A 24,515-nucleotide genomic window follows, 5' to 3' on the forward strand; every position below is an offset into this window, starting at 1 on the left:
TCTTCTTGAGGAGTATCTTTGTGGTGTTCTCTGTATTTCCTGAATTTGAATGTTGGCCTGCCTTGCTAGGTTGGGGAAGTTCTCCTGCATAATATCCTGAAGAGTGTTTTTCCAACTTGGTTCCATTCTCCCCGTCACTTTCAGGTACACCAATCAGACATAGATTTGGTCTTTTCACATAGTCCCATATTTCTTGGAGGCTTTGTTCATTTCTTTTTACTCTTTTTTCTCTAAACTTCTCTTCTCAGTTCATTTCATTCATTTGATCTTCAATCACTGATACCCTTTCTTCCACTTGATCGAATTGGCTACTGAAGCTTGTGCATGCGTCACATAGTTCTCGTGCCATGGTTTTCAGCTCCATCAGGTGATTTAAGGTCTTCTCTATGCTGTTTATTTTAGTTAGCTGTTCGTCTACTCTTTTTTCAAGGTTTTTAGCTCCTTTGCGATGGTTTCAAACATCCTCCTTTAGCTCGGAGAAGTTTGTTATTACTGATCTTCTGAGGCCTACTTCTGTCAACTCGTCAAAGTCATTCTTGGTCCAGCTTTATTCCATTGCTGGCAAGGAGCTGTGTTCCTTTGGAGGAGAAGAGGCACTCTGATTTTTGGAATTTTCAGCTTTTCTGCTCTGTTTTCTCCCCATCTTTGTGGTTTTATCTACCTTTGGTCTTTGATGAGGGTGACCTAGATATGGGGTTTTGGTGTGTATGTTCTTTATGTTTGTTAGTTTTCCTTCTAACCATCAGGTCCCTCAGCTGCAGGTCTGTTGGGAGTTTGCTTGAGGTCCACTCCAGACACTGTTTGCCTGGGTATCACCAGCAGAGGCTGCAGAACAGCAAATATTGCAGAACAGCAAATGTTGCTGCCTGATCCTTCCTCTGGAAGCTTCGTCTCAGAGGGGCACCCGGCTGTATGAGGTGTCAGTCAGCCCCTATTGGGAGGTGTCTCCCAGTTAGGCTACTCGAGTGTCAGGGACCCACTTGAGGAGGCAGTCTGTCCGTTCTCAGATCTCAAACTCCATGCTGGGAGAACCACTACTCTCTTCAAAGCTGTCAGATAGGGACGTTTAAGTCTGCAGAAGTTTCTGCTGCCTTTTGTTTGGCTATGTCCTGCCCCCAGAGGTGGAGTCTATAGAGGCAGGCAGGCTGGCCTCCTTGAGTTGCGGTGGGCTCCACCCAGTTTGAGCTTCCCGGCCACTTTGTTTACCTACTCAAGCCTCAGCAACGGTGGATGCCCCTCCCCCAGACTCGCTGCCGCCTTGCAGTTCGATCTCGGACTGCTGTGCTAGAAGTGAGCAAGGCTCTGTGGGCATGGGACCCTCTGAGCCATGCACGGGATATAATGTCCTGGTGTGCTGTTTGCTAAGACCATTGGAAAAGCACAGTATTAGGGTGGGAGTGTCCCGATTTTCCAGGTACCGTCTATCACAGCTTCCCTTGGCTAGGAAAGGGAATTCCCAGACCCCTTGCGCTTCCTGGGTGAGGTGATGCCCTGCCCTGCTTCGGCTCACACTCCTTGGGCTGCACCCACTGTCCAACAAGCCCCAGTGAGATGAACCTGGCACCTCAGTTGGAAGTTCAGAAATCACCCATCTTCTGAGTCACTCATGCTAGGAGCTGTAGACTGGAGCTGTTCCTCTTTGGCCATCTTGCATTTCAGATGGGGTTTTTTTTCTATAAGACCCTGAGTGGGGCTGCTGCCTTTAAGAGATGCCCTGCCCAGAGAGGAGGAATCTAGAGAGGCATTCTGGCTATGGCGGCTTTGCCAAGCTGCAGTGGGCTCCACCCAGTTCAAACTTCCTGTAGGCTTTGTTTACGCTATGAGAGGAAAACTGCTTACTCAAGCCTCAGTAATGGTGGATGCCACTCCCCCCACCAAGCTTGAGCATCCCAGGTCACTTCAGACAGCTATGCTGGCAGTGAGAATTTCAAGCCAGTGGATCTTAGTTTGCTGGGCTCTGTGGGGGTGGGAATCTGCTGAGCTAGTCCACTTGGCTCCCTGGCTTCAACCCTCTTTCCAGGGGTGTCTTGCTGGCATTCCAGGCACCACTGCGGTATGAAAAAAAACTCCTGCAGCTAGCTCAGTGTCTGCCCAAACGGCCGCCCAGTTTTGTGCTTGAAACCCAGGGGGCCCTGGTGGCGTAGGCACCCAAGTGAATGTTCTGGTGTGTGCATTGCAAAGACCTTGGGAAAAGCGTAGTAAATGGGCTGGAGTGCACCGTTCCTCATGGCACAGTCCCTCGCGGCTTCCCTTGGCTAGGGGAGGGAGTTCCCCGACCCCTTGCAGTTCCTGGATGAGGCAACGCCCCACCCTGCCTTGGCTCGCCCTCTGTGGGTTGCACCCACTGTCTAACCAGTTCCAATGAGATGAGACAGGTACCTCAGTTGGAAATGTAGAAATCACTTTCCTTCTGTGTTGATCTCACTGAGACCTGTTGAATACAGCTGTTCCTATTTGACCATCTTGCCAGCCTCCCCCCCACAGATTAAACTTTTGATAAATAATTATATTATAATGCCTCTCTTTTGAAATGGTATAATGGAAGTGCCAATAAAGATATATACTGTCATGAAAAGATCATATATATATATACACACACACACACACACGCACACATACACACACATATATACTGTTAGGTTAAAAATGCTTTGAAAATCATATGCATACATACATACATACATGAACAAACATGTATTTTCATATGTACACACGAGAACCATATCCACAATATTTGCATTTCTTTATTTATGAATAGAAAAAAATCTGGAAGGATATAGAGCAAAATATAACTAGGTAGTGGGATTATAGTGATTTTATACCTTCTAATTGCTAATACTAATTATTATGTATTAATAGTATAAAAACACATGCATATTGAATCCATGCTCAACTAAGGACAGAAATAGCATCAATAAAAAGCATAAAAGCATATATTCTTTAATGAATAAAAACTCTGTTATCTTTTTATTACTTAAGTAAAAAAGAGTGATTCACCCAGATGATGTCACTTAAAGGTGAGTGAAGATGCTTTCTTACTGGAGAAGACAGATATCACTGACTGCTGGCAGGAGGTGGCTCAGGTGCTGGAGTTCAAACAATCTGTGCATAGCCCAGAGACAGACTGCTTCCCAGAGAAGACATTTGTCTTTGTTCTCTTACTTGTTGGTGAGTAGATAATCTTAGAAACTACACATCTCAATTTAAACTGAACCACAAAATTATTCCTATTTTTATTACTTTAAACAAGCCTGGGCTAGTCGTGGTGGCTCACGCCTGTAATCCCAGCACTTTGGGAGGCTGAGACAGGTGAATCACTTGAGGTCACGGGCTCCAGACCAGCCTGGCTGACATGGTGAAACTCCGTCTCTACTAAAAACACAAAAATTAGCCGGGTGTGGTGGCACAATCCTGTAATCCCAGCTACTCGGGAAGCTGAGACATAAGAATCACTTGAATGAGGGAGGCAGAGGTTGCTGTGAGCCGAGATTGTGCCACTGCACTCCAGCCTGGGTGACAACAGTAAGACTGTCTCAAAAAAACAACAAAAAATGAGCCTGGTACACTGTATCTGTGTACTTTTCAATCATGTCATGTGCCTTCGTGCTTTGTAACTATTGGCATAAGTCTTCCTGGTCACTTTGCTAGAGGAATTTTGAGTACTTACTTAATCTAGAGGGTTTAGATTCTAATTAGGTTAGCACTGAAGGAGATACTGGGCACTGTGTCTTAAGCAGCCATTCCTGCTTTCTTTGCTGACAAGGCCTTGATATTGTTCAGGTGTTCATGTGATGCTGGGGTAAATTCTGATCAGTTTTACTGTCAGTTTACTGGACAACTACTGGACAAAAACAACTGATCAGTTATAGCTGTCCAGTTTTTCTTGGCAGTGATTGGTTTAGAGGTGGGCACACGTTTTAGTCTGTTTTCTGCTGGTATAACCAAATACCACAGACATTTATTTGGCTCACAGTTCGGCATCTGGACAGTCCAAATGCATGGCACTGGCATCTGGGAAGGGCCTTTTGCTGCATTAACCCATGACAGAAGGGCAGGCAGGTGATGAGACAGAGAGGGAATGAGAACCACTGAACTTACTCTTCTATCATGAGCCCACTACTGTGATAACTAACCCATTCCTGCTTTAATATCAACTAAATTTAAACATAAGTTTTGGCAGGGATATTCAAACCACAGCAGCATGTGACACAGTTCTGAAGCAAAGGCAGTTAGCAGGAGACATTATAGGCTATATGTATCTGTTTGATTATTTTTCTGTCCCACTGGTTAGAATGTTCCTTGACAGCAAGGACTCCAGATGTTTCACTGCTATATCTTAAGAAGCATATAACAGGGACTGACACCTGCTCACTAAGTATTTATTAAATCAATGAAAAAAAATGCTATGAAGGTCTTATTTAACTTGCTAGCTGTAAAAACTGAGGCTGAGAGAGTTTAAAGACACTAGAAGTGGCTATGTACAGATAACTTTTTTCTTCTGCATGAGAAACTGACCTTGGGTTCAATCACTTTTCTGTGTCTGTTCTCCCCTTGATAAAGAATGGCCATTGGCCACACACCAGGCACCTAGGCTTGGGGGACTTTGTATGAACTGAAATACTTCATAGGAAGACAGTTTTGGGCTCTCCTGACCATGCTGACTCTTGTAACTGAGCATGTTGTTGTGGGAGCCACCGCGCAAGGATTAGTATAAGAGATATCGGTTCTTGTGGAGCATGGGGCATCTAAACTAGCAAGGGAATAAGACTCATACCTGGCAGGTGGTATGAGTCTTATTTCCTTGCACCTGTGTTGTCACTTGGACAGCTCCTGGACAACTATATGAACTGCTGTGAGAATGACTTGCACTGAAGAGAAATGCGTCATGCTGCCTTGCTAGCCTGCTGTTTCCTGGCCTGTATCCAGCATGCCAAGTGTGGCCTTATGGTTGTTGTGTGACTCTAAATGTTTACTTGAACATGCTAACGAGCCTTACAACGGCAAGTCAAGAATTTAAACCCAGATCTTATAAACCCTATGATCATTCCACTATCTGTTCATAAAACAGCAGCAGCTAGCTGTAGAATATTTGCGACAAATTACAGTAAGAATTTTGATAATTCTTATGAGTGGGCCACAATAGTCCCTGGGGTCTTATCAGAGGTAAGTCTTAAATATTTTCTATAACTTTTATAAAATATGCAGATTAAAAAAATCCCACAAATGAAAAAATCTGTAATCAGTAAAATGTATATCCTAATAGAAAAAATATGAAAATAAGCAATAATAGCATCAATCCTTAGTTATCCATAGGGATCATGAGTAAAGATTCATGTCTTTTCTCTACAACTGCAGGGTGTGAAGAAATAAATGAAATGAAGATTTTTGCAGTCAATTAGAAGTGGAACAATAGATTGAAAAATCTATGATGAATATTAAAACACAAAAGATTAACTCTAGAGTCTTAAAAAAACCCAAGGATTTGAAAAATACATGCCTGAGTTAGCATCAACGGAAGAGGTGCTGGATCCTTAATAAGATTTTTCACCCCATTGCAGCAGACATAATTTTAAAAGATGTGCTTGGAAATATTTTAGGTAACAAAGGCATGAAACATAATGAAGAGTTTAGAAACATCCTTTCAGATTTCTATAATTAATATACTAAGTGGGAATCATCTTTGCTTTATGCTGAAAACTTATAAATCATTGCTCAGTTATCTCATGGCCTATAAAATGTTAAAAACACATAAGCAATCAAAAGTTCACCAATGGTTTAAAATGTATAGTGTGCTTCCATCTGTGGCGATGTATAGTGTACTTTCACTTGTGGTCATGTGGAGTCAAGGGGAGATTCCTCCTTTAAATAACTAGAAAACAGCACAAAATATTTGAAACAACTGTTTTCAGACACTGGATAACAGCACTACAGACTGTGATTTCTGGGAGAAGGGAAATAAGGTGAGCTCTAGAGTTGTCCAGTTTATTGCCTGGAGGCAGTTTTGAAGCCAGTGGAAATAGCCTGAGCATTTCCTGGAGCTCACACAGAGGTGGGAATAGTTCATATTTCCACCAGCCTGAGAGGAAATGCCTCATAATACACAGGACGTCAGGAGAGTCATCAAACTAGTCTTGTCAAAACAGCTATTATATAGAATATTACACAGAATACAGCCATTATAAATAAACTCCATATTAAAAGGCAGGTATTCCAATTAAAAGGCAGGGTGTCATTACCTTTACTCAGGACACTGAGTGCTTAGCTTTCTAGTAGTTAGGCTTAAAAATCATGTGCTGCGTCTTCTATTTTCAAGTATTTTAGATATTCTTAAAGTAAGAACTGTCTTACCATTGTATTGCTAAATTAACAACAATTAAGGTAACTAAAACTGACTTCATTATCTTGCAAACAGGTACATATTCTTTCTTTTATTGCTTTCACTAAAAACTTTACTTCAGTTCTGAGGTTCTGTAAACTTAGTGCTTATGTTAACAAAGTTTTATGTACATCTTAAACACTGAAAAGAATGTACAATGCTGAACTAGCCTTTCAACTACTAGAAAAAGATTTTAAAAACTGACACTTGCGTAATTGTAGAGTGTTTTTACATTGATCTTTTCGTAATACAATTGGCTCTATATTTTGCCTGTGAGACTTAAATCCTTCAATAACAATAAATGGTATATATGCATCAAAGAACGGGATGTGCAGCTTTCCTGGCTTTTCACACTTTTTTAGAATGAAATGGATCTTAGAATCAAATGGAAGAAAAGCTCTCTATCCTCCTCTTTTTCTGCCTAAAAGTAGGAAATACATTTTCCTTTAGTGAAGAGGGCTCTAGATGCTTATTAGCCCAGAGATGGCACCAGAGGAATCTGCAGTACTCCATGAGTTTCCTACCATATATTTACATTCCCACAGTTTCCCACCTTTGTAGCCTAAAATGACTTTCCTCTGTCCTTTCTTTATCTACAAATTGATTGTTCTTTGTTGAAGATGGTTTGTAAACCAGAGTTCTAAGCCACTGTTTTGAGTTACTTTTCATGAGGTTTCTCCTGTGATGTGTGCTGCACACATTAATAAATTTGTTTTTCTCTTGTTAATTTGTCTTTTGTTACAGTGGCCTGTCCCAAGAGGAACTCACATGGGTTGAGAAAAAAAATTTTTCCTTCTTGACAGTTTTTGGCAATGCAGATGGGACTTTCTGGGATACCCCATCCACTCTGGAACCTGCAGATGAAATCCTAGCAAAACTGGCAGAAGCTGGTAAAAGGTAAGAATTCTTACCAAACTCAGCTCTCCCAGATATCTGTCTATAGCAGTCAGTCAAGAAAGGAAGGTGAAATTTTTCCTGGTCCTTCTTTTCCATATTCAGATTGGTAGGAGAAAAAAATTTGTAAAATTCTTTGAATTTGTGACTCTTGTGGGTTTGGTTTTGGCTACCTATTGGTTATTATTTTTAGCCTCCTTGAAAAGGTCATTGTTTTCCATTGTCTTTTGCATCATTTGTTGTGAGGAGGAGAATCACAGGACAGAACACAGACATAGGTCATATAAGCCTGTTGTTCCAGCCACCCTCTCAGGCTGGTGTGTTCACGGTTCTCACCAGACTGTTGTGTTCATGGTTCTCACCAGACTGGTGTGTTCACGGTTCTCACCAGACTGGTGTCTGTTTAGACAAACCTTGCTGTGGGTCCCCAGTAAGAAAAAGAAAGGATGAGGTTCACCTTTTATCTTGTTTTATGTCGTGAGAGCTTGGCTTTCATGACCACTGAGAACACTGGTCTCTGGTCTCTGCCAGGTGCAGGGGCACAAGCGTTGGCTTGTGTCAGGCAGCCAGGTGAACAGGGTGGGAACCCAAGACACAAGTGACAAGTGGTGTTCTCTTTGTTTGATGCAGCTCAGGGGAGTTTGTCTTAATAAGAGACGGCAGTCCATTAGGAGCCTTTGGTGTTTCAAACTTTGTTGTTTGGTTGATACTGGGAGAGTCCTATCCCAGCAGTGCCTGTGTGGTGTCACAGATTAGCAGGTCTATGACTGGAGGTGTCTCTGTGGGAGGCTTGAAACACCATTTTCACACAACTATTCTGTCTGCAGAGCAATGAAGGTCTTTGTTTTCTTAGGCTATCTTTGGGAGAAACTTTGCATATCGAGGGAGATTTGATCTTTTGCAGACTTTTTTGAGGAAGCCTCTGGCAACCATGTTTAAGCTACAAGAGGCTTCTTGGTTTTTTGTTTGTTTTTCGTAGAGACAGGGTCTTGCCCTGTCACCCAGGCTGGGGTACAGTGGCACAATCAGCTCATTGAAGCCTTGAACTCCCGGGCTTAACCAATCCTCTCACCTCAACCTCTTGAGTAGCTGGGACTACAGGCGCATGTTACTGCACAAGCTAATTTTTGTATTTTTTATAGAGATGATGTCTCGCCATATTGCCCAGGCTGGTTTCAAACTCCTGGCCTTGGGAGATCCTCTCACCTCAGTCTCCCAAAATGCTAGGATTTACAGGCGTGAGTCACCTTGCCTGGCTGACTTGTTTTAAACCATAAAAATGGCTTACTGGTCTAGAGCAGCAGTTCCCAGACTTTTTGGTACCAGGGACTGGTTTTGTGGAAGACAATTCTTCCACGGAAAGAGGGAGGATGGTTTTGGGATGATTCAAGCTCATCACATTTATCATTAGATTTTCTTATATAAGCCCATAACCTAGATCACCTGCATGTGCAGTTCACAATTGGGTTCACGCTCCTATGAGAATCTAATGCCGCCACTGATCTGACAGGAGGCAGAGCTCAGGCAGTAATGCTCACTCGCCCCCTGCTCATCTGCTGAGAGGCCCGGTTCCTAACAGGCCATAAACTGGTACTGGTTTGTGGCCCAGGGTTGGGGACCCCCTGGTCTAGAATCACATTAAAATGGGTATACCTTTAAAGATTTGAGCTTTTATATCAAAAAATGATTTTTTTTCAATTTTAAAGGGAGCATTCATTCAAAACAAATGTCTTACTGGTACTTATGGTAAAATAAAATTTAAAAGAGGGCATAAAAGAGTGTCAAGTCTAGTCTAAAAAAAAAAAAAAGTCAGACTAGACTTAAGACCAACGTTAACATCTACATCTGCTATAAATTCCTCCTCACCTACCTATAGTCTCCTTTACTCCCAACTGCCTGATGTTGATCTACCAGAAGATCTTCCGATCTCTGGGTCCCTGACTTAAACTTCTTTCCTCAAAATCCAGTCTCAACCTCTGAACAAATTCCTTTAATCCTAAAACTCCTCCAACTTCCCCAGGAAATCTTTTAAATGCCCAGCTGCCTACTATAACTTGCCTTCCTCTGAAAGATTTACAGAAAGTACTCCAGCCTGATATCCAGGGCCGGGGTGTATAGGTAACTTGTGTAAATACTGCCAACCAGGAAATAAACAGAACACTGTCTAAGGGAACTGGCAGCCAGGCTGGCTTTGCTGTACCTACACTCCACCTACTTTCCAGAGCTCCACCATGAACTCCTTCAGCTCCAGGCCTTCTTATATTTTGGGTCTCCATTACAAAAATATTCCTTAAGACTGTCCTGTGCTCAAGGAAAAGAAAAACTTAAAAAAAAATACCCTGGATCTTTCATAATAGGCAAACATGCCCTAAAATGCCTTCTTGGAGAAAACTTCCGTCCTTTCTCAGTCCCTCAGAGATGTGAATCTGACCATGTCTTTGAAATTTAAACCTTCAAGGAGTTAACTAAAACAACCCCCACATACATTTGAGACTAAAGAAAAAAAGGCAGCCCAGAGGGAGAAGAGTTTGTTTTTGTTTTTTTAAACACACTGCTATAAAAACTCCTTTACCCCAAATTTCATCCATACCCTCCATAAGATTACCTGCAAAGGGCAAATGAAAAATTTTAAGTCTTCCTTAGAAATACCAGTAAAAAGTTTGGCCATCTAAACAGGTAACCTTAATTTATTCTATCTGCCAAATACACAATTTGCATTCAACTATTCTTTTGTAAATTAGCGAGTTTTATATTATTGTGCCTGTCTCATGGCTAAAACTTTAAAATGAAAGCTATATGATCTCTGCATCTGTCTATGTTTATGTACATCTATGTGTATGTGTGTGTGTATATACATATACATTTTTTTTCTACCTTTGGACGGTATTGTCAAAAGTAATTCATAAAAGAGCACTATTTAATTGGCTTACAGAAAAAGCAGCACTTACATAAATTAAGAATTCCAAAAACTCTCAGAAGTATAGAAACTAACCCAAATGGTTTTCAAGTTCATGTGTCTCAGGTAAATCTGGGATATGATTAGTTTAACATTATTGATTTAATAAAAATAGGCATGACTTCAGAGTTGTCAACAGTAAGTATAATGCAGACATACAACCCTTATGCTACCTGGGTTTACTAATCAAATAAGTATCTCTGCTAGATATTTAAAATTAAAGACCTAGGAGTTCATCCCCAAATCAAACGTGAAAGTCGAAGTACAGTATCCATTATTCCATGTATATTAAGCACAGCAGGAGAAGAAAAACATGTATTTAACTTTTGAGTTCTTGTGCTGCTTGCCTAACCTGCATGTGTTGTAAAAATAGTTAACAGTAAAATAAGATGATGACTAGCTGTTTAATGGCTCATGAATTTTCATAAGCAATCCAAGCATAATTGTTAATAACAAGTACATTAAGTAAATATTAGTGGGATAAAATTTATAAAGTCTTCAATAATTACTATGTTTTATGTTTGTAAAAAAAAATTAGTTACCCAAATCTCTTTGGTATAGCTTACATCCTTGGGGTTTTGCTAAGTTAAATAATAAATAGTCATTGAATATCTAGATCATTTCCAAATATACTGAAACATTAACTTATGTTTCACAGACTCATGTTGCTGAACATAACCTTATCTACCTTGGCTTCTTAAATTTTACAGAGAAACAAATCACCTGTTCTTATTGTCACATTAAGAAAACTAAAAATATGCTTCTAGAAGTCATGAAATGATGTTAATCTACAAAATGTTGGTATATGACAGGTCATGGCTACTTTGTAGTTTTCATAAGAAATTAATGTTACTAACGATTAAAAGTTCTAATATACATATATTTAAAACTACTAAAGATAAGGGAAACAACTTTGTATGCAAAATATACAAGGAAAATAAGATGTAGTTTTGGTAAGCAAAGTTATGAGGAATGAAGATGTGTTTTCGTTAAGGGAAAAAGAATAATTAAATCTGTACTACAGTAGAATGACAGACTGTTTTAGAATGAAAAAGGAGAACGAAGAACAAAAAAATGAATGAACGTAGAAGCTTGCAGAAGGAGAGAGAAAGAGAAAGTGAGAATGCATGAATATCTTGTGTGTCTAAGCTGTCTAAAACAGAATATGTTTATTATAAGAGTTTTAAAAATGAGTCAATGTCAAAAGTACAGTGGACAAAACTAGAAACTGGTTTTCTCTCTTAAAAAAACAAAGCTTTCTTGGAGCATCGGTCTGCTCTTGATAAGAGATTATAAAAGATTTTCTTTACCTTTAAGTTAATTTATGTAGAAAGCAAAGATTTTGTGTTTTAGTAAAATAACTTCCTGTGTTTCCTACGGTCTCTATCAGTTCTTTGATTACTTAGGAAAACTGAGTTTTCTCACTATGCGACTTTCTGTATTTGCCTTTAGAATCTTTTAATAATCACTTTGGATAACTAAGTATTGTTTCATAATGACCTGTGATCCTATTTAATCAAATGTTTTAAACTTTTTGACATTTTTGACAACTTCCTCAAATCAAATTATAAATTATTTTGACCTCAAACTAGCTTTGGGATGTTCCAGAGGGCCCTGGAAAATCTCAAAAGAATGTTCTTTCTCCTTTTACAAATAGAGATGTCAAAGTAATTAGGCTTATTTGACGTGATAAATTGTACGGGAATCATTGTCAAATAAAGACAATGTTTAATCTTCTTTGAGTTATTTTTGTATGGATATGTTATTAACAAATGTTCCAGAAGTTGTATACCATTCCTAAAAATCTGGTATGTCTTGGTATGATGTTATCAGTAATAATGCTAGTTAATATCTTAATGTTGTATTGTCACAAAAATAACCAAATTTCCATATCAAGCGCATTATAATGAACTCTCATCAGATGTTTAACCATGGCTAGTTTAAAGTCTTGTCATCCACAGATAGTTAATTGTTTTACTGTTACTTTCCTAAGAGCTTTTGTAAGCAACTATAAATACAAAGTGTTTTTCTTCAGAAAGATTCATGGAAAGGACTCTGACAAGTACAGGCTTCTGATAACTTCAAGATCATACCATTTGGCCAGGTAAGAATTTTTCAGAATTCTAATGAAAAGATTGATTGATTCACAGAAGTGCTAACCCAACATCAAGCAGAACAAGAATTAATTACATGGGACTAAGTAAACTGATGAAGAATTCTTTTTAGGGACTGTCTGTTTAAAACACTGCTGATTCTTTAATATTCTGTAAGAGAACTTTTCTCTTAAGCTATCCATAGCTTAGAGCAATTTGGTAAATTATACTTTTGTAAACAGAATTGAAATATTTATCTTTTTTTCCTCTATCTCTCCAGAAACCATTAGTTGAGTATTCTTATTTTCACAGGGGCATAAATATTTGCATAAGTTCAGTAAGAATCTGTTCTGTTTGTAACACAACTGGAAACATCAGTTATACTATCAAGGCTTTGATTGGAATGTCATATTTCAGAATGTGCATGGAATCAGATATAATCGGACAACTTAAAAAAATACATTGACTTTCTGACGCCAATAAAGTCCCTTGGAAAAAACTGGCTTGGTACCTTACATACGAGGTTTCCTTATAGATGAGTAAGAAATGTCACTTCCTGGCAAGCCCAGGAGCCTCACAATATTTGGGGGATCTCTAGAAAAGAAAGGAATTTACCTGGATCTATTGGTATTGCAGGCAAAATCTGATGGCAAGCCTTTGGCATGCGTTTCTAGCCTGGAGATGCCAATAAAGGGCCAATCTGAGAATCCTTATTAAAAGTTCCAGCAAAACAGACTTATAAAAGAGCCTATATGATTAATCACTATTCTTGCTGCACTTTTTATGCAAATAACCAAGCCAAGTTTAATGAGACTAGACTTATTTTTACCATTGGTTTTATTGTGATTATCTCTGATAGAAATGAGGGTGACTGCAGAGAGAAAAATACTGTGCTTCATTAGAAAACTGTAACACACCCTTGTAGATATCAGATTCTAGCCTTGTTTTTTATCTCTGGGGTTTTGTTATTTACATGTAATCTGGTCTAGATCTCTGTCTATAATTCTCCAAACTAGTATTTCAAATTTTTCTCCTACCCTCCTGGCTTGGAATCACTAAAACATTTAACTGCCCTTTTCCTGAAGTCTTAATAAGCTGAAGCTGAATGACTTGATATAAACTGCAGAGAGTCACCACAACAGCTAATATACGGACAATTTTCATGCCTATTGCTGCGTGTCTTATAACTAGACATACTCAAACTGTAAAAAATGCTTTGAGCCCAACATCTAGAACTCTTGACTAGCTGCTCTTAGATTCAGAAATTAGTATACAGACTACTCCTACCATTAACTTTTGTTTTTCTTTTGTTTCCATAGAAATGCCTCTTATTAAATCACCATATAGAGGCCTAACTTTGATGAGAGCTCACCTGCAATATCTCCTGAAATGAGACACAACTGCTTAATTGAATTGACCTATTCTCAGCACTAAGACAATGATTTGATATGGGGCAATGTACTTAAATTTGTTCAGTTGCACTTGTTCCAATCTATGTTTTCCTCTTCCTTTGCCAATCTCTGATCTCACAATCTCTAATCCAAATCTCTTCAAAGCTACCAACTTGGAGAGTTCTAAGCCACCATTTTGAGTTACTTTGTGTTGTGGTTTCTCCTGCATTGTGTGCTGCACGTATTAATAAACTTGTTTTTCTCTTATTAATCTGTCTTTTGTTATGGGGTCTGTCTCAACTAAAAACTCATGAGGGCTGAGGAAAAAATTATTTTTCCTCCCTGACAGTACTTAACACAGAAATGGCCTTCACTATTCAATTTTGTCTCCTGAAGAAAACAAACAGAAAACCCAAACATCTCCCGTCCCATTTTCCCCACTACCCACAAAAATCTCAACAGCAAATAAAACATAGACAACTTAATGACTTAATATCTGAACTTCACCTGGGGAAAGCAGATTTTACATAAGCACACTGCTAATATTTTCTTGACATGTGATACTTTCAGGTTATGTCTATTTGTACATTTAGGTAAAAAATTTATAAATATGAATATGATTGAAATGCCTAAGAAAAACTTATTTTAGCCCAATATTTTGGCCATTTCTTACCTCTTTCTGTAGAATTTCTTCTCGAACTTCAGAAACTACGAGAGACTCTTGTTTACTCTGCAGCTCATTAACTTGACTTTGGAAATGTCTTATAAGTACCTAGGAAATTGTTAGAAGTGCTGAGTTAATAAAGTTCCTCCTTGAACACTATCTGAAAAATATAAGAAAGCCAACTCACAAAAGGGAACTCTTATATACTGTTGGTGGGAATGTAAGTAAGCACAACTACTATGGAAAAAAATTACAGAGATTTCTCAAAAAACTAAAAATAGAATTACCGTATTATCTAGCAATCCCACTACTAGGTATCTATCCAAAGGAAAAGAAATTTGTATATCAAACGGACACAACGGACACCTGGCACTTGCATGTTTATTGCAGCACTATTCACAATAGCAAAGATATGGAATCAATCTAAGTTCCCATCAATAGACGAAAAGAAATGTGGTATATATACCCAATGGAATACAATTCAGCCTTAAATAAGAGGGAAATAATGTCATACGCAGTTAAATGGATGGAACTGAAGGTCATTATGTTAAGTGAAGTAAGCTAGGCACAGAAAAATACTGCATGTTCTCACTCATGTATGAGAGCTAAAAAACTTGATCTCATGAACACAGAGAATAGAACAACAGATACCAGAGATGGGAGTGGGGGGTTGGGAAGGATGAAGAGAGGTTGGTTATGGGTACAAACATACATACAGTTAGTTAGATAGATGAAATAAGTTCTAATGTTTAATAGCAGACCAGGGTGACTGTACTTGGCAACAATATTATGTGTATTTCAAGGTAACTAGAAGAGAGAGTTTGAAGTGATACCAAGACATAAAAATGATGAACACCCAAGGTGACAGAAATCCCAATTACCCTGACTTGATTATTACACATTCTTTGCATGTAGCAAACACTCACATGTATCCTATAAATATCTAAATCATTATATATCAATAAAAGGGGGGGAATAAATATGAACATTTTTCATGACTAGAAAAAGTCCTTTTAAAATAAAGCTCTATAAAGTCTACACATTTGGAAAAGGGTAGACAATATTATCTTTATACTCTGTGGTTAAGTATGATAGTTTTTATTTAAGAACTATGGCTTAAATATAACATAAGCCTCATAATATCTGTGAAATAAATGTCAGTCTCATATTTTTAGGTAAACTGAAATATATGAACAGATACTTCCATCAAGAAACTAAGAGAAATTGGGAAAAATTTATCTTATCTCTAATGCTGTATTTTTAATGATCAGACTATGCTGATTTCTCTTTAACTCAATTTTACAATATTACATTTATAACTCTGGGAAAATAACATTTATGGCACTATGGCATCATGATACTACTTTTCCTACCTCTTCCAGACTATTCCTTAATACAAAATCACTTGATAGAATGCTTATAGTTGCCCTCTGACACGCTATTCCTATGGAGGATAAGGCCAGAGAGGTTCTCTGTAAGGCTGTATGGATTGTTACTTTTGAAGGGCACTTTAAGTATTTTTCATTAACGTAGTCAAATAGTCCTTTTTTTTCTCAGCGATCTGAAGTTAAGTTACAGACTTCATTACATTTTGCCCCTAAATACTTCAAATGCCACTTTGGGAGGCCAAAGTGGGTGGATCACTTGAGGTCAGAAGTTCGAGACCAACCTGGCCAACATGGTGAAACCCCATCTCTACCAAAAATATAAAAATCAGTCAGGCATGGTGGCGTGCACCTGTAATCCCAGCTACTTGGAAGGCTGAGACAGAAGAATCGCTTGAACCTGGGAGGCAGAGGTTGCAGTGAGCTGAGACAGCCTGGGTGACAGAAGGAGACTGTCTCAAACAAACAAAACCTTCAAATGCTTCAACATACATCTCTTTAGAATAAGGGCATTTCTCACAAAACCATAACATTTTATACCTAAGAAAATTTATAGTAATTTCTTAGTATCTAATAGCCAGTCCATATTCAAACTTCCCAAATTGAGGAATTTATTTTTAATTAAGATGGTATTAAATAATTACACTTGGTGAGATAATTCTTTCTTGATGTTTTTCTCCCTGACCTTCTTTCTTAAAATTGAAGCCTACAGACAAGATGAACACAATAAACATTCATATATTTTTCAACTTGATAACCCAAAAGGTGGCTGATTTGCCACCTTTTTCTTTTTCCTGGATATACCATTTGAAAGTAGATTGTAGATAAAAGTCCTATTTTAATGCTATTTTTATAAGTGACAAACAGTACAGACGACAGGCCACATGGTAATGCTCATAGATATTCTAAGTAGATATACCTATTTTTCAAAAAGGAAGACACATTTATTTGAGGAAATGCTGATGAGTTGGCAGCATTCCCTATAATAATTCTTAGAAGACTATGCTCCATCAGAGCAAGAGCTGTGTATCTCTCTTTTCATTATTTTATTCCAGTGCCTGACTGTCTACTGACCTGAATCATTATTTGTTAATAAAAGGTCATGGGGCAGGAAGAATGCCTAAGGATAACTGTCAGCTGGGACTTGGGGACTTGGTTCAACATCCAAGTTCAAGTATTAGGGTCCTAATCATGTTAGACATATACCTCACCACCTGTGACAAATTTAGAGAAAGACTTATTTGAGAAGTATAGGGACAAACTGTAAAAATATTTATTTATATGGTGTAGTTTTAAAGTAGAAAAATTAAATATATAGTATTATCTTCTTTAAAAAAATTAAATATATAGTATTATCGTCTTTAAAAAAGAAATCAAGCCAATAATAGTCTCCCATTTCTATCACCAAGCTGAAAAAGTTAAAACATTTCCAAATAAAACAATGTTAACTTTAATCTCATTAAAGTCAAAACGAGTTTATTCAAGTCAAAAGATAAAACAGATTTGTCATCTACCTCTTGAGTTGCTATTTTACGATTTAGTTCAGCTACTTTGGAAGAAGAATTTTCTACTGCATTTTGGCAAAGGAGTTTCTCTATTTCTCTCTGATGAGACGCTTTGAGGGATGCAATGTGTGCTGCAGTATCTTCCTTGACCCTACAGAGCAAATGAAAGAAAACCACACATAAAAGTGGCTCTTCAACCTCTAATTCAGAGTTAGCACAAAAACAGTAGAAGAAACCTGGGAATTAAGCAAGGGGAAAATGGGCACCAATATTAACTGCACTGTGTTAGGTGCTTTATACATTACTGCCTATGAGTTCTTATGACCAATCCATGAGCTACTATTTACCGAATTTTATAAGGGCAAACTTGAGGAAATAGTGATATATCTCTACTCTATCCCCAACCTGAGGCTACACTTTCTGAGGGAATCTAGGGTTCCAAAAGCAAAGCACTTGACATTTGATCTTTTAAGATAAACTCAGATTTCTTGCCCAGATGCTTCTTTGGAAAATCACAGCTGTTCCCTTTAGAATCTCCAATGCCTTGTAGGCAGCATTAACCAATTTTCAACCCATGCATGAGACTCCAGGGCTAGTTGCATGTTGTGAGAATGAGACAATCTTTATGGTAATTCTCAGGACATATTATGCTTGTAATATGCAATTAATTAATTTGGACTGTAAGTGTGAAAGACTATTCATTTGTCTCTGTGATAAAATTTATTCAGAGGCAGTTCAGTAAATGGTTAAAATTATAAATAAAGATTTGGTATATTTCCTACAGATAAACATTTTCTCTCTTATTGGAAAGACTTTGAAAATAACAGCATTTAACTTAAAGCATGTATTTTAGTAAACTGCTGTTGCTACATATTAATATGGTGCTTCCCAACTATAGACAAATTTATCCATTGCTTATTTCACCATGTGAATATTTCTCCATGGAAACAGTGTGAGTAGGGTCCTAGAAAAAGCATAAAAACCTAAATTAAAGCACATATAACTGAATGATAGTAAAAAGTCTAAATATGGGACTAGAAAAGTTTATTCTTCACTTCTCAGGCCCAGACTTATCTAAGAAACAGATTGACAACATTAACAAATTTTAAATGATGTACAGGAAAATTAATTGGAAAACCTGAATTTTAAATTCTTTCCTGGAAAAAATGTGATTCTTCTTAAAGAGCTTCATGCTACTGTCATAATATTCAGGACTTAAGAAACAAGGTTTCCATTTGGTAGCAATATGACTGCCATATGGTAACAACATGACTCACTCACTGCCATGGCTGCCAGTTAATAAGCATTTGTTGGGTGTTTCCCATGCTCATTCTGCTCCTACAGCACATTGCTGTGGGGATGCAAAAGCAGCATAATCTTACACCAGTTCTCAAGGAACTACAAGGCTGTGTATGATTAATCCTTTCTTGGTACATATTAGTAAGTTATGTAGGAGTTGGGGGTAGGAGAAGGCAATTTCCTGGGAAGTTCCACGAAATGTTTTGTGAAGGTAGTACTTATAACAAGAATGAGCAAAAGGCATGAGGAAATGTGACAGATTAGGTAAGTAGAGTAGTATTAGAATAGTGATGAGACTTGAGATGCTAGGCAGAGAAATTTAGTCTTGATATTTAAGGAAGTTGAGAGTCACCGGAGAGCAGAGTGACCCAGGTATATGAGTATTTAAAGAATATTAATGATTTTTAAGCAAGATGACTGGGGAAGGTTAAAAAAAAGGAAGACTGGAGTGGGAAAATTGTATAATGGCAGCACTGGTTTATAAAAGTAAGGAAGACTGGAAAATGGGAAACATTTATACCCAAGGAATAACAGAGATAAAGCTGGGCTGGTAATTAAAATAAATATAGACAGGGAAGGGGAGCTTGGGAAGGGGAACTAATTTACAGGTAAAAAAAGGAAACTTGAGGTATTAGTGATTCCAAGAGAAGCAATCCAATAAATAGTTCTAGGTTTCACATCTGAACTCAGCAAAGAGAACAAGACTTTAAAAATAAATCTAGAAGTCATGGTTCACAGAAACTGTAAGAATGGGTAAGTTTAGCAACAGAGAAAGAACAGAGAATAAACAGAAAACTAAGAGCTGAATGCTGGTAGAAAGCCAGATTTTTGGGGATGGAGAAGGAAGAAGGGTCAGAATTCAGTAAAAGAAACAGAAAAGGAGTTTTGGTCAGAGCAGCCAAGCCACGGAGGTTAAGGGAAGAAGCCATTTCAGGAGAAGTAGTGTGGTCAACATTGTTGAAGAAAATGAGGAAGGAGAAAATGCCCCTGGACTGGGAAAGGTCATTATTGAGACCAGGTTTAAAAAGGGTGATGATGAGAGCCATATTTAAGAGGAAGTGAGATAGAAATAAAAGAAAAGACTATTTGTGAAAAACGGGTGCTAAAAGATGTGACTGGATTGGAACCTGATCAGGTGAAAAAAAGATCTGAGGATGTCAAAAGACTCAGAGGAAAGAGACAGTGGATAGCAAATGGAGATAGTGAGAAGGAAATGGATGAGTATAAAGTTCCTTAAGGCATGAATGGATGTGATCACAAGGTCAATTTGAAGAGTTATTTTTGAAAAGAGGACCTTTTCCTTTTAGACTGCCAACTAGCTTTAACAATAACTGTTTTCTGAAAGCAATCTGTCTATAGCAATAATAAACTATGACATTCCTTTGCTAGAAGAGCCCAAAGAGTCAGCTTATTAATACCATTTGGGTACATGCCAAAAGGCAAGACTGGCGAGCCCAAGGACACAATTTGGGTTGACACAGATGTTCAGGTACATCAGAATTTGGGCCACCAGCAGGTAGAAGACCCTATCCTGAAACAGATACCTGCTCAGCAATATAATATAATTTATTAATATTCACTTATGAATTCAGTTCGGGGTCAAACTAATTATCTGGAGGAAATATATCGTATAATTTTTCAATTTTTATCTTTTTATTTTTACAAATATTTATAAATAATTTAACATTTTACCTTCTCATGGAGTTTTCAAATTGATTCATCGCTGCTTCAGATTTCATCTTCAGTTCATTCTTCTCTGAAATTAATCCTTCTATCTCATTTTTTAATCTGTAGTTTTCTTGTAAAACTTCTGAAACATGGGAATCAGTGAAAGTATGTGGTTGGTACAGCTTGCTGTCCAGGGTTCCAGGGAAGTAAGAGTTAGCATTTCCTTTACTTGAGTGCAAAACATCTTTCTTTGCCCTTTTGGCAGACATTTCCTCTCTGCCCTTAGAGTTCTGATTTGATAGCATCATTCTTCTGTCTTTCTGAAGCCTCTCCACAGTTTTTGAGAGGTCTTGTATTTCTCTCTTTTTTGCAGCCAGTTCTTCATTGAGTCTTACTAATTTAGCTTTAGCATGAGCCTGTTCCACCTGGAATTCTATAGACTGAAAATCTTTATCATCTTTATCATTTTTCTTGACGTCTAATTCAGCATTCTGATGTTTAAGAACGTCTATTTCGGCTTCAAGGTTTCTTACAGTGATCTGATGGGCTTCCTTGATGTCATCAAGTTCCTTCTCTAGTGCTTTAATTCTGGGAGAGTCATGTTGATTCAATTTGCAGGCAAGTAGCTGCTCCTGCTGCTCTAGTCTTTGTTCATACTGAATCTGAAGGAAAGAATCCATGTAATGCCAAACACCTGTTAAACGTTTCATTAGTTGCTGAAGCCCTGCACACTACTGGGTCCTACCTAATCCTTTATTCAGGTACTCATTATACATTCTGATGTCTACAATTCTGTTTCTTGAGTGAGTCAAATGTACTGAAGTCCTAGTCTTTCAGGGCATAACATTATATATTCTTGATATATGTTATGTTATTTAATAATTGATACGTTGCTTCATAACTATTAACTTACATATGTTCTTACACACTCCAAAATTTATTTTAAATCTCACAATAAAACCTATTATTATGCAGTCTTCTCCATGCAAACTGTCAACACACTCTTTGAGGATAAACAGTAAAGCAACTGGGGGCACTGAAGTCTTCGGGAAACAGCACATTTTCAACCTTCTAACATCAATTTATTACTTTCATAGAGAGTAAAATGGCCTGGAATTTGTATACTGGAGCTTTAATATTTTGTTTAGTATTCAGCAAATGAAATAAATAATTTCTCCTACAGAGGGAGGCACAAGCAGTGTTTGCTCATTCATTCAATGGATATTTACCAAGTTATGACCTTATGCCAAGCAACATGCAGGTTCTAGCAACAAAAAGACTCAGTTCTTATTTTCAAATAGCTCACAGTTTGGTGAGGAGAGCAACATGGCAGCAGCTACAATGTCCCACAAGTAAAATAATGGGCCTGTGAACATAGTGCAGTGAGTGCAGAGGAGGCGACGCTGCCCTAAGTGTCTGGAGGCTTGACAGAAGGTGGGAAGACTGCACAGAGATAGCACATTTACGTTCGGTCTTGAGAGATGAGTGTTAATTCGGCGTTAGGTGGAGTTAGGGATGTTCTGGAAGTAGGAAGAGCATACGCAAAGCTGGTTGAATGTTTGGTATATACGGGGAATCAGAAATGAAAGGGGGAAGAGACAAGTAGTAAGCAAAGGCAGGAGTGGGATGGGGCAGGGGGCTGCAAAAAGAAACAAGTTAGGGTGTTTAGATTTAGATACATAAAAGTGGAGTAGCGGGTTGGAGTTTACACCTGACAGTCTTATTTGGTTGGTGGAACACTAATAATAATTATAATCATTAATTGTTTGCTAGACTCCAGACATGTTATCAGGGATATCTATCTATCTATCTATCTATCTATCTATCTATCTATCTATCTATCTATCTATATCTATCTATCTATCTATCTATGTATCTATCTATGTATCTATCTGTAAAAGAGGGTGGAATAGAAGAAACCCAACCTCCTTGATGTGACCTTAATTAACAGGCCACTGTATTTCCAGGTTATCAACCTTCTACTGTTTCTGGAATCTAATGTTCTTTCATTTGTTGCTTTTCTCGGGATATAAATATGTGGGAAATGAGATGAGCTTCCTAGAACATCTCAGCTCCTTCATCTGCAAAATAGTGTTAACAATATCTACTCCTCACAGGTGTTTGGAAGGATTATGCAAGATGAACAGAGATATTTATGAAAGTATCTAGCATGAATTCCTGACAGACATGTGCTCAACAAATTTTTAAAAATAATCTATAACTGTTATTTGTCTACAAAATTTTTTTTAAAGTAAATTAAATATGTCCTGTTTCATACTTGGTCTGTTCTAGCACTTGTATTTTCTGATTCATTCCTGTTTCACAAAATAATGGAAAACTCAGAAAGTAAGACATTTCTGGAAGATGCTCCCCTACCCACTGTTCCTAAAATGTATACTTCTGTCTTATTTCCTTACCCTTCCCTAGATAAATTTCAGTGAAAATATTTTCAAACATGGTAATTTCTTTTTTCCTTTTGTACTGAATACATATCAGGTGTGTTTTATTCTGCTTTTTCATGACTTAATTTCCACTAATTCTCATATTGAGAGAGACGATGTAAAGATTATCCTGTGCTTGATTACTCTGTCAGAAATAGAAAAGTTGCTGAAAGACGACACCAAAATAGGATGCACTTGGTTTCTTTTGCACCTATTGATACCAGTGGTAAAGGTATCATGGGAAAGAATGTTTATAGCTATTTGTTAAAGTGAGATCCTAAGAAGTGCCTGCCCCCATTGTCCATCTCTGACCTTTATCTCTGAGGCTACTTAGCACTTACCTTCATTTTCTGAAACTGTTGTTCCATGGTACGAAGGCTTTTCTTTGCGTCTTCATCTTTGCCCTCCAGATCAGCTTCTAGCTTTTTTATCCTTTTCTCCATAAATTCCACTGTATTTTTATCCACTGTATCACCAGCTGCTGATGCAGCCAATATTAAAGCAGGTAAAGAATTGGGATATCTTCTCTTCAGAATCCCTTCCATTTCCTTAACCTATTAAAACATATTTTCCACCAAAGAACTCTTAGATTTAATAAATGAATTCAGTAAAGTTTCAGGATACAATCTACAGAAATCTCTGTATACAGTAGCATTTCTATATACCAATAACAATCTTGCTGAGGACCAAATCAAGAACTACCTAGGAATACATTTAACCAAGACGGTGAAGGATGTTTGCCAGGAGAACTACAAACACTGATAAAGAAAACCATGACACAAACAAATGGAAAAACATCCCACGTGCATAGACTGGAAGGATTAGTGTAGTTAAAATGACCATACTGCCTAAAGCAATCTACAAATTCAATTCAATCCCTATCAAATTACCAAAGTCATTTTTCACAGAATTAGAAAAACCAATCCTACAATTCATATGGAACCAAAAAAGAGGCTGAATAGCCAAAGCAATCCTAAGCAAAAAGAACAAAGCTGGAGGTATCACATTACCTGACTTCAAATTGTACTACGAGGCTATAGCAGCCAAAACAGCACAGTACTGATAAAAATAGACACATAGATCAATGGAACAGAATAGAGAACCCAAAAATTAAGCCACATGCCAACAATCAACTGATCTTGGACAAAGTCACCAAAAATATACACTAGGGAAAGGACACCCTATTCAATAAATGGTGCTGGGAAAAATGGATTGTCATGTGCAAAAGAACGAAACTGAACTCACACCTCTCACTTTATACAAAAATAAACTCAAGATGCTTTAAAGATCTAAGACCTGAAACTATAAAAATCCTAGAAAAAATTCTAAGAAAAACGCTTTTGAACACTGGCCCAGGCAAAGGATTTATGACCAAGTCTCCAAAAGCAAATGCAACAAAACCAAAAATAAACAAATGGGACTTAATTAAATAACCCCATTAAAAAGTGGGCGAAGGACACGAACACACATTTTTCAAAAGACATACAAGTGGCCAAAAAATATGAAAAAATGCTCAACATCACTAATCGCCAAATAAATGCAAATTAAAACCACAATGAGGTACCATCTTACTCCAGTCATAAGGGTTATTATTAGAAAGTTAATAAACAGCAGACATTAGCGAGGATGTGGAGAAAAGGGAACACTTGTACGCTGTTGGTGGGAGTATAAATTAGTAAAACCATTATGGAAAACAGTGTGGAGATTTCTCAAGACCTAAAAAGAGAACCACTTGATCCAGCAATTCCACTACTAGGATTGAAAGGAAAATAAATCGTATCAAAAAGACACACACACACACACACACACACACACACACACACAAACACACTATTCATCCAAA

General features: G+C 37.7%; 2 protein-coding genes across 8 annotated transcripts in view; one reads left to right on the plus strand and one right to left on the minus strand.

Moving 5' to 3' along the window:
• Positions 1 to 13,943, plus strand: part of MRAP2 (melanocortin 2 receptor accessory protein 2) — a 113,302-nt gene extending 99,359 nt beyond the window's left edge. The window contains exons 4-6 of the mRNA XM_055391987.2: positions 7,121 to 7,273; positions 12,262 to 12,330; positions 13,639 to 13,943. Coding sequence (XP_055247962.1) covers positions 7,121 to 7,273; positions 12,262 to 12,330; positions 13,639 to 13,654 — 238 coding nt within the window. The 3' untranslated portion in view covers positions 13,655 to 13,943. The remainder of the gene's footprint in view (positions 1 to 7,120; positions 7,274 to 12,261; positions 12,331 to 13,638) is intronic.
• CEP162 (centrosomal protein 162) overlaps positions 1 to 24,515 on the minus strand; it is a 102,778-nt gene that overhangs the window by 7,448 nt on the left and 70,815 nt on the right. For all 7 annotated transcript variants that reach the window (XM_019030232.4, XM_055391982.2, XM_055391985.2 and 4 more), the window contains 4 exons: positions 23,014 to 23,226; positions 20,256 to 20,893; positions 17,274 to 17,415; positions 14,384 to 14,482 (listed from right to left, as the gene is read on the minus strand). In XM_019030232.4, the coding sequence (XP_018885777.3) occupies positions 14,384 to 14,482; positions 17,274 to 17,415; positions 20,256 to 20,893; positions 23,014 to 23,226 (1,092 nt within the window). The remainder of the gene's footprint in view (positions 1 to 14,383; positions 14,483 to 17,273; positions 17,416 to 20,255; positions 20,894 to 23,013; positions 23,227 to 24,515) is intronic.

This window comes from Gorilla gorilla, chromosome 5 (assembly GCF_029281585.2).
Source record: "Gorilla gorilla gorilla isolate KB3781 chromosome 5, NHGRI_mGorGor1-v2.1_pri, whole genome shotgun sequence".
In the NCBI taxonomy this organism is placed as follows: Eukaryota; Metazoa; Chordata; class Mammalia; order Primates; family Hominidae; genus Gorilla; species Gorilla gorilla.